The 10,797-nt window shown below is 50.3% G+C and overlaps 1 protein-coding gene across 1 annotated transcript; it reads right to left on the reverse strand.

The window, feature by feature from the left end:
• Positions 1-1,031: 1,031 nt before the first annotated feature.
• On the reverse strand, positions 1,032-5,764 carry Phox2b (paired like homeobox 2B). Its single transcript, XM_028882216.2, is given in 4 exon segments — positions 1,032-3,068; positions 3,071-3,326; positions 4,270-4,457; positions 5,316-5,764. Coding segments are annotated over 4 exon segments (942 nt in total). The 5' UTR covers positions 5,557-5,764; the 3' UTR covers positions 1,032-2,811.
• Between the last annotated feature and the right edge of the window lie 5,033 nt (positions 5,765-10,797).

Genomic DNA, 10,797 nt, shown 5'->3' on the forward strand with positions numbered 1-10,797 from the left:
TGTTGGGCTTTCTTGATGACTTCTTTATTCTAAAAGGGGACCATTATGTCTGTCGGAACACACACACACACACACACACACACACACACACACACACACACACCTGCTCCCAATCTAGGTAAAATTCTTAATTTTCCCTTTGAGTTGCTTAGAGTATATTATAGTTCATCAAGTCATAGTCTTAGTAAAACTGGTAGGAACCAGTCACTCGGCCTCACTCAAAGGCCAGGATGGGATCTAAGCAAGTGTGCCCACAAATCCCCAAGTAATACTGATGCTTCAGGCCTGGGAGTTACATTTTGAGAACCACTTGAATAGTTGGTGGGTAGGTTCTAGAGTTAGATTCTGGGCTCCAAAGGTTGGCATTACCTTTTGTCAACAGGAGGACTCTTGGGTTGTATAATCTCCCCATGAGCATCACGGTCCTGCACCCCGTTCAAAAGGAATTGCACCTGCTCTGTGGCCCTAGGTGGACAGGAAAATGCACAAAAGCACAGTTGTGATGGGCAGTACCTCCTGAAGTCCGAAAGTTAGTTCCTCCAGCACACCATTACAGCAAGCTGCTGCTGGGTTCAGAAGCCCTGCCCCTTGACCACAGGGAGGCACTGGGGTATCTCTGGGTGGCAGCAGTTGGTGAGGTCTGGGGATTCCAGATTACCCAGAGCTAACGGATAGATAGACCCTGCAGGCTTCTGCACACAGAACCCTAGCTTTCACTTCAAGCCCACTTCAAAGACCCGTTCTCCAACCGTGCCTCAGATACTACCGAGTCAGCAGTGGCCAGGAGCACCCTATGTACGCTTTTATTGGTGGTTGATGTTCCTGAGAAACAAATTCATACAGAGCAGAGGCGCCCTTGTTCTCCAGGCACCAAAATTCAGGTGTGGCTCAATTTGAATGCTTGAGTCCACAAGTCAAGTGCCGGGATTAAAAATTCAGCCCTCTCAATGCTTAGCACCAATTCTTCTGCCCGTAACACTTCAAATTAGATTTAAACCAGACTGCAGAGAAAATCCGGAGAGTTCAATTGCTTATACTTGCTTTTTGTTTTTATTATCAACAATCAAGTTAATGGTACACTCTTGGAAAACTATATGCACATGTAGAAATATTTCCCCTTTAAATAGAAGCATTCATTATAACACGTATAAATAAATTTGAAAATCTGAAACATAACTTATGACGCTTATGTTCACAAACATAGTCCAACGAGAAGAAAATGAAATCAGACATACATGCACCTGATAACAAAAATATATACCATTGTCTGAACCTGGTCTCTCTAAACACAAAGGAATTGAACCCGTGAGAACCTTATTACGCCATAAAGACACACCAAAGAGACTACAAGAAGAGAAAAACATTATACGGTCACGTAGAGGAGACGGTCTGTACTGAGAGTAACACGATACATTTGAGTCACAGAACACAGCTGTAGAAAGACACCGAAAAAGTTAAAGCCTCAACATTCAACTAATATCTATAGTTTGTGCCTTTTAAAATAAAATAAAATAAAAATCCCAACAGAGATGTCTAAACTGCGCATCAATATACAGTCCGTCCACCCTACAGGATGAGTCCAGCTCGGATCACTCAATCAGAAACGCAAGCCGAGACACTTTCTGCAAACTCTGTGTGTGTGTGTGTGTGTGTGTGTGTGTGTGTGTGTGTGTGTGTGTGTGTGTGTGCCTTTCCCGTGCTGGGTAGATTTCTCTGCAGCCAGCTCCGTGGGACTGCAACGGACTCCAATGCAAAGCAGTGCCAGAAAGTTCCGTAAAAGCTGGTGGAGGAAGAGAATGCGGGTGGGTCGGGGTGGCAGGAGAGAAAAACAAGGAGCGCTGTGGAATAGGAGACACGGTTTGCAGAGTTTGAGGATGAAAAGGCATCTCATGTACAGGGCATCTTTTCAGGGCCAAGCGGCTGCAAGATTCGGGTTTGGGGATAGCAAAACGGTGTGGCCATCAGTCGCGCTCATGGCAAGATGGTTTTCCGGCGGCGGCGAGGTGGGGACATTGGCAAGCGGGCTCCAGAAAGTCACTTTGGCTGCCAGGACAGTCTGAGTGAGCCATCTCTGCGGTGGCCGGAACCCAAGGACCTGAGGGGAACCAGGCTGGAAAGGCTGTCAGTATTCCTTCCTAAAGAGGAGTCACGAGAGTCTGTACAGTTGTGAGCATGAGAATTTAGGGGTTCGCAAGCCCAAATCCTCAGTACCAGCCACAGGCCTTCCTTGTCCCCTTTGTATTTTTAACTTGTCCCCTCCATGTGGATCTTTTTAACTTTTGTGATTTATTTTATTTTACTTTTTTTTTTTAAATCGTTGCTGCCTTCCGAATTTTTAATTTGTTTCTAAGAAGTCACTGAGTTGGTTGTGGCCCCTACCCCATCTCTCCCTATCACCTACTTGGGGCCACAGACACACATTCTCCGAGACAAACATACACCCGACACTCAGACACAGCCCCCTGAGAGTGCCCCGAAGTCCAGGCCACGCTGCTCACACCCCCTGGGCAGCAGGCGGAGCCCTGTCCGATGCGCAGCCCGAGGCAGGTGCGAAGCCGGGGAAGTTTTTTTGTTTGTTTGTTTGTTTTGTTTTGTTAGGGGAGGGAGGTTGAGGAACCGGGTAAGAGTGGGGTTGAAATGGGAGCGACGTCATTTTTTCGTTATTCGAATCGCGATCATTTTAGGCCTTCGATGAAAAAAAAGAAAAGAAAAAAGCCCCTGGCAGCAGCGACCCTAGCCTTGGGTTTACCCACTCGCCCACTCGCCAGCCCGCGCCCGGGCTCGCCCGCCGCCGCCGCCGCAGATCGCAGATCAGAACATACTGCTCTTCACTAAGGCGGCCTTGGCACCGTTGGGTCTTTGGAGCGAAGACAAGACGCTGGCGAAGGGGCCCCCGAGCGAATCCGGGATGGAGGTGATGGGGCCCGGGCCGGGAGCCCAGCCTTGTCCGGGGCCCCCGGCCGCAGCCAGGCCTCCCGCCGCCGCCGCCGCCGCCGCCGCTGCCGCCGCAGCCGCTGCCGCCGCCGCCGCGGCCGCACCGCCCTTGCCGGGTTCGCCTCCGGGGCCCCGGGGCCCGCCGCCCCCGGAGCTCCGGTCGGGCTGGGCCCGCCGCCGCCGCCGCCGTTGGCCCCGCAGCTGGGGGTCGGGTTGGGGTTGGGTCCCGGGCCCCCGGTGCTGTCCGGATCGGTGCTCTTGGCCTCCTTGCTCTCGTCGTCCCGGGAGGAGTCGGACTTCTTGCCGGAGGAGCCGTTTTTGGCTGCAGCGGCCGCGGCGGCGGCGGCGCGCTCCTGCTTTCGAAACTTGGCCCGACGGTTCTGGAACCACACCTGCCCGAAGAGAGGGGGAGGTGATGAAACGGGGGAAGAAAACCAGAAGGCAAAGTGGCGCTTGGGACGACCGACTTCGTTTCAGACGGAACACACACACACACACACACACACACACACACACACACACACACACACACTTCGCTGTAGGAATGGACCATTGACACCACAGCGAAGGACCAGCCCGGCCCTCCTCGTTGCTGGGACCCCTTCCGAGAAACCGTCTTAGGGCTCGAACGAACCGAACGCGGCACCGTCAGGGTCAGACCGGCTCAAGCCGCTCTTTTGACGTAAAAGCGCTCTGCCTGCTCCCAGGCCTCTCCAGTCTGACTGGAGAAAGGGGGGTGTCTTCCACTCTGGTGACCGCTCATCCCCTGGCCTTGCACTGGGCTGGCTGACCGGCTCCAGAACGTTCGCTCCTAAATAGTTAGGTAGGGACGGTCCCTTCACGAATCTGTTTCCAGTCCGAGTTGCTAGGAGGTTACACCGTGTTTTTCAAGGCGCTGAAGTTCGGAGGCACTTAGCAACCGAACGACGATGACAGCTAGGCTGACCGAGGCACAGGGAAAGTGCGCAACCTTCCTCCCACCCCGCGCTTCCCTTTTCCCGTTCAAACTTCCAACTGGTTGGTGGGAAACACTTTTCTCCCTCCCCTGGAGCTGAAGACCCAACCCAGGGCCCTGCGCTTCCCAGGCAAGCGCTCCACCAACTGAGCTAAATCCCCAACCCCGGTGGGAAACACTTGGCGGCTGTGAAGAAATGGCCCAGAGCGTGGATCCTAGGCCCACTTCGTGCGCACGCACGCACGCACACAGCGCTCCAAATCTCATTCCTCTGATCCGCCCTGGGTCCCTTCGGAACTCTCAAGCATCAGCATCCGGCATCTAGCATCCACCCCTCCCTCACCCTACCGCCGCCGCGGCCCTCGGTCTCCGTCCGGTACCTGGACTCTGGCCTCGGTGAGGTCAATCTTCAGCGCCAGCTCCTCCCGGGTGTAGATGTCAGGGTAGTGCGTCTCGGCGAAGACCCTCTCCAGCTCTTTGAGCTGCGCGCTTGTGAACGTGGTGCGGATGCGCCGCTGCTTGCGTTTCTCGTTGAGGCCGCCGTGGTCCGTGAAGAGTTTGTATGGAACTAGGGGAGGAGGACAGAGGAGGCTAGAGTGAGCGAAACAGTCAGGAGTTTGCGGGCCGCCGAGCCAGAACGTGGGGACCCAAGGTCGGAGAGCCCGGGAGCCGCTACGGACACCGGCGGCATCCGGAAGGAGTTTTAGTAGCGGCGACCTGCCAAGAAAACCCAGCACATTAGTAAGACACAGAAGCGGGGACTTTGTGTGGCTTCTTGTGGCCCGAGTGCCTTTGGATGGGTTGAAACAGCAAGCTGGAGACCACTTGAGCCCCCGAACGGGGAATAGCGCACTCAGCACGAAAACAGTCCAAAAACATCAGCCGGAATAGCAGAAAGCCAGGGACGAAGTTATCCCCTCGCGCCCCTGTTGCAACTTTTCAATTCTCAGAAGTTGATGCCCGCCGACCAAAAGTTGGGGGATAGTGCTGTAAAATAATAATAATAAAAAAAACCAATACATTCCAGAAATGATCATAAAAATGACCGGCCAAAGAGGTGTGAGCCGCTGTCGGTTCTTAAAAAAAAAAAAAAAAAAAAGGAGACACCGCCAGTAATGAGCTTTACTCTTTGTTATTTAATTATTTTCTAAGCTTTACGTCTCATCGCAAAGTAAATAAATTATGCCTATCATTTTGGCAGCTTAAGATAATTTTGTTGGCGGTTCGGGTGTGACTAGGATAGTGTAACCCTGTAAGTGAATTACCCCTCCCTGCAATCGCTTCTAACGTGATAAATTCTTTCATTTGTGTAAGCAAATTTCGTTTGGTAAATACTAAACACATTTCCATTTTCAAATGCAATCAAGGCTTCCTATATACGAGCGGAAAGGCAGCGTCTTCCGCTAAGAGAGCTCGCGGTCCTTACCTGCGGCGTACGGACTGCTCTGGTGGTCCCTGAGGGTGCCGAGGCTGCAGGATCCCGGAGTGAGGGACGGGCAGCCGGACGTGGCCCCAAAAGTGGTCCTGATCGGGTTATACTGGAAGCCACTGGCCTGGCTGCAGGAACTGAAGTCTGCATAGGCGGAAGCCAGGCTCGAGGTGTCCATCCCGGCCATACAGGACTCGTAGGCGGAAGAATTGAGGTAAGAATATTCCATTTTATACATTGAAAAGGTTCTGGACGGCTCAGCCAAGTGGAAAAATGAAATGAAAGGTGGGCGAGGAGACGGTGGCGGCGGCGGTGGGGAGATGTGCACAGCTCAGCGCCTGCCTCCACACTGGCCTCCCCACTACCAGCAGAGCCTAGTTTTATGAAAAAGCCTCCTATGAGATGCCTTGTCTGAGGTCTCTAGAGCATATAGTCCTCATAATAAACTTGGCTCTTTCCACTTGGACAATAGCAAAGCGGTTGGTCTTATTGCTGGCGCTTTTTACATGACAATAACTCATCCGTCTATTGGGCTGGCACTGGGGAACCGAGCTGTCCAACCTCCCTATCATCGATTCCTGCATCTCTAATTAGAATTTAATACCACACCATTACGCACCGAGCCCCTGATCCTCCCTTCTAACCAGCTCCTGCCCTTTAATTCAATCATGCTACTTGGAAATAATGAAAGTTGGGTGACGATTTTCCCTGATCCAATTTCCAAGAGCTTTTAAGCCTTTTTAACTGATCATATACCTTAGGCATAAATTGAGATAGTGTGTTTTCCCCCTTCTTCGTTCTTTTTTTTTTTTTTTTTTTCTTGGTTAGGGAGAAGAAACCTTGATGTCATAGAAAACCTGTTTTGTAAGAGTGTTACACGCTCAATTTAACAACAAGCCTACCCCCCGAAGTGCATGAAATGTTATAAAGACTGGGACATTGGCAAGACTCGGGCGCCCTGTAACGTAGCGTAAGTGGGCCGAGGGGGTTTTATGTGAACGATAAGGATAAGCTGATTTCTTTAAAATACACCTGGTCGAAGGGGATGGGGAAAAAAAATAGCATCTTATCAATTGTGTTTCTGCTCGAAGCTTTATATGCTTTCCAGAGACGTGGGCAGACAGCCCCCTTTACAAAAGTAAAATAAACAACCGAGTGAAGATCTCAGAGGTAAAACATCTGGACTCCCCACCGAACGTTTCTCTGCGCTCAGCCTGCGCAGTGTCTGTCTGCTTTCGTTCGTGTAGATTTGCCGCGGTGTGTGTGACGCTTCCCCGCGGTGGTTGTTCGTTTTAATTACTCGGTAGCTACCATGCCCAGCATGAAATGCACCCGAACGGGGTCTCCTTTTCCAGCCTTCTACTCTCTCCCTCCCTTTCGCCTCCCGGTTTTTCAGGCGCTCACACCCTCCAGACTTGGGGTTTTCCAAAGAGGATCGCTGTCTGTTTGCCCCTGTAGGTTTTCGGACTTCACTGAGCGGCACCCAACGGCTCGAGGCAGCTCGCTTTCCTAGTTCGATTCCTGGGGCTCTTGGGTTCTGGCAAGGAGGCGCAGACAAAGAAGCTAGCCGTGATTTGTGGACCTCGGTGGCCCCATGATTTAAGCGGAGGGTAATTTTCATTTGGTTCGTTAGACTCTAGCCGAATAAAGGGAAATATTTCATTAAATCCTTCCTCTCGGTGGACAAGAGGGGGGAATGCTTAGTTGAATCGCCGTGTGGTGTAAACAAACCCTGGATATTTTATATGAATTAAATGTGTAGATAATTAGTTTTATTGCATTCATTACCCCCTTTATGTGCTCTGTAACAAGTCAGTAATTAAAGTAACAAACTCATAAAGTCTTTATAGGGGCATTTAGGCGTTCAGTGTTTGCCAAACTAAGTGGTTTAATTCGATGCTAGTGCCGGGGAGTGGATGGGCGCACGCTCTCCGCTGCTACCCTGCTTTATTACGCACTAAACCGCTGCAGACTGGGTAATGGATTAAACCCGGACAGCGGCCCCCAGCCTTTTCAGCTTCCTCCCAGGTGTTTGCGCATCCTCTGGACGTAAGAGCTCTGAACTAGCAAGTGCAGGCAAGGGAACCCACCGAGGAAGCTGGTGATAGTTTTATGGGGAGGGCTGATAGTTTTATTGCAGTTGTACGCTGTACAATGCGTATTTGATAAAGAGGGTCCCTCGGTCACCAATGCGCACTTTTTTTTTTTGTGCAGCGGGGGGAATGAAAATAAATGCGTCCGAGCTCTGACTGCGGCGGGAAACAAATTGCAACACTCTAAATGGTTTTTCTTTATGGTCACCAGACAAGAGGAGAAAAGGGGATGCAAACATCTGTCTTCAGTCCCTGAACCTAAAGGCCAGCAAAGACGGATGCGAATCCAAGGGTTATTACAGCGCGGATTTGTCTTTATTTATTGCTCTCTCATGAATATGAATCTGCATCTGGACCGGGAGGTGCCTGTACCCCACGGACTCCACATGGAATTTCCCTCACTGGTATTCTCCCACTGCCTTCCACTTCAGGGAGGTGGGGGATAAGTTACCAAGCACAAGGCTACGATTGTCCAAGTTTCTCTGTTCCCTGGGACTCAGGGGTGAAGGGGGGGGGGCAAAAGGAAAAGAGTGCGTCCTGGTTTTTCTGAAAGGGATGTTGTAGCTCAGGCCCGAGTTCTGAGGATGCCAAGGCGTGGGATCTAGGCCAGGTTAGGCCAGATTAACACCGGCCAGCTCCTCTCCCTGGCAGCGGTGGGCTTTAAGCTATTTTTTCTGCAAGAGAGACATTTTAGGGAGGAGGTGCGTTTAGTCTCTAGAGCCTAGGTTTGGCAAAGCCCAGGTTCACAGCCTGCCTGAGGTGCATCTCGGGGTGTTCCACTGGGAGCCACCCCGGCTCCTGGCAGCTGCTCTCCCACGGAGCCAAGAGCCCTACACCAGACCGGCTCGCCACGCATTTTCACGCGGCGTTCCAACAGCCTTCACCTGACTTCAGCTTCAGACCACTCTAGGTTGAAAGTTAAAACGCACGCGGCTGGGTTTTTTTTCTTTTTCTTTTTCTTTTCTTTCTTTCTTTCTTTTTCTTTTTTTTTTTTTTTTTTTTTTTTTTTTTTTTTTGTTTGTTTATTTTGTTTTTTTGAAAGGAGTTTGGAAAGAGGTCCGGGCTATGCAGCAGCTCAGGGCCCGGCGTCTGGACGGGAGAAAGAGAGAGTAGGGACCAGCAATCTGGGCTAGGGAAATGCCCTTGGAGGAGGGATAAGCCACCGCAGGGCGCCAGCCCAGGGCTGGTCCCTCCCCGCAGTCTGGCTCCAAGCCGCCACCACTTGGTCGCGCCAGCCGCCTCCAGGGTGCCAGCCCTGTTCTGTGGACCATCCTCGGCCTCGCTCCAGACGCCCCCTGGTGCCCATCCTCTTGTGGCCCGTGTGCTGAGCGCCTCCTTGAAGACCTCTCCGAACTAGAACCGCACGGTTGGATGAGCAAACGCTCTTGACTTCATTTTTCCCATTGTAGGACTTTGTAGGTTTATTTTGTTCAATGTCACCGTCCCTCCCACCCGCCCCTTCCCCAGCCCCGGCCCCTCTTTTGTGGCTCGGGGTCCTGATTCTGTTCAGCCGTGAAAGGCTTGTGAGGCTGGGCCAGGCCACAGCTCCAGCCCCAGCTCCCTGCTTTGTCCCGGTTGTGCTTTCTACACGCGAGCTCTCCTCTAAAAGTTGTACCAAATGGTTAATTCAATTATTCCAACTATAGACCAACTGCTTCAGCAGCCGCACCACGCGTCTGGGAGGAAAAAAGAAGCCATCTATAAGAAATAATCTAATAAAAGTGAAGTGTAGAAAAACCCCTCCTGGTTTTCAACCGGCACAAATAGAATTAAAGGTTCAGCATCCTTTTCCCAAACAGACCTTTTGTCCAGATCACAACTTCAGCCAACCAGCAGTGTGTACAGAGCCTGCTATTTATTTTAATAGAGGCGGGTGGGAAGCGAGATGGATTGATAGATAAATGGCCACATGGATAGATGGATGGTTTGATCCATCTTCTTCTGTCTCTCGTTTCTTAGTATGTGTACACGGTTGACTTTTTATCCCCTTGCCAATTTCTAAATCAATAATGGAAAGGCAATTCTATGTGGCAAAAGGAGAAAAAAAAAAAAGCCCGCTATTTAAAGGACAAGAGAAGAAGAAGACTGCCCGCACATATACTTGGGGGGGCGGGGCGGGGCGGGGAATGTTTACATGCTACCAAATAAAAAAGGTTGAAGGTTTAAAAGAAACTTTCCTTCCCTTTTCTTTGCCATTATAGGAGCGTTTCTTTTTTTTTTTTCTTCTTCTTCTCTTTTCCCTTGAAAGTCAGAAAGAATGTTAGAAGACAAGGAGTCAAAACCAGCAAACAAAATGCCATTGTATTGTAGTAGCGATTCATGGGGAAATGCTAGCCAGCCCCCTCACGCCTCGCTCTTAGGAGACTGTTTTACCCTAGGCTGGGCACAATAACAGAGACAAATAAAATATTAAATACCGGCGAGAGTTCCAGAGGAATTTTCTGTTTGCTTTATTTAATGCTACGGCTGAATTGCCCGGGCACAGCCAACCCCTTGCCTGGTGGATATGAAACTCAGAGCCAGTGTTCTCTCAACCAGAGAATTAGAGGGTGCAATTTGTCCTTGGCCTTCTCTCCACAAAGAATGCTGCAGGCTGCAATTTTTCTCCTTTACCTGCACCGAGAAAATAATCCTCACAGAATTTATCAGGACACCAACTCCCAGAACAGAAAACAAAGCAGCCAGAACGAGTCTCCAAACCTGACTCAGGCCAACTGTGTTCATTCACCCAGTGTTTGAGAATCTTTACTAGAGACTGCCTAGCAACCCAAATTCACATTTCCCAGTAGAAACCCTTTTTTTGGTTTTTGTAAGCTAACCTCCTCACACCATGATGCTAATAATTATTAACTGCTCGTCAATAGAAGCAAAGCGAGTGACGTGGAGCTTGGTGCTTGGAAAGAATCCGGTGATGGTTTAGCCACCAGCATTAGGGTGATGAGGGTGATGGCATTGGGAGATTGAAGTCTTTTAGGACTGTGAGGTGAACACTGGCTTTCGCATGAAGCATAGAGAGGCATATCTTTCCAATTGCGTACTTATAACGTGTGTAGAGGATGGTAACCAGTCACCCATCAGCTCCAGGTTATCGGTGGGAAAGAGTGAGCAATCAAGCCTGAACATTCCATTTTTTAAAGGGATATACTAGAAGATATATAGATACAGATGAAAAGCTAATCCTAGGTTTCATCTTACAGTATGCACAGAATTTGCTTGTGACTAATATGACGCTTTATTTTCGTGTACAAATGCTGAGTGTGAGAGGAACCGCTCTGTAAAAACCTTTTGTCTTTGGCTCACTGGGCGGGCTTGGGTTAGGGTTTTACAGATGACTCCTAGATGGGACTTATGTAGCTGGATTTGCTTTGAGGGTATCTTAAATGTAA

The sequence above is a fragment of the Peromyscus leucopus genome, chromosome 10 (assembly GCF_004664715.2).
Source record: "Peromyscus leucopus breed LL Stock chromosome 10, UCI_PerLeu_2.1, whole genome shotgun sequence".
Lineage (NCBI taxonomy): Eukaryota > Metazoa > Chordata > Mammalia > Rodentia > Cricetidae > Peromyscus > Peromyscus leucopus.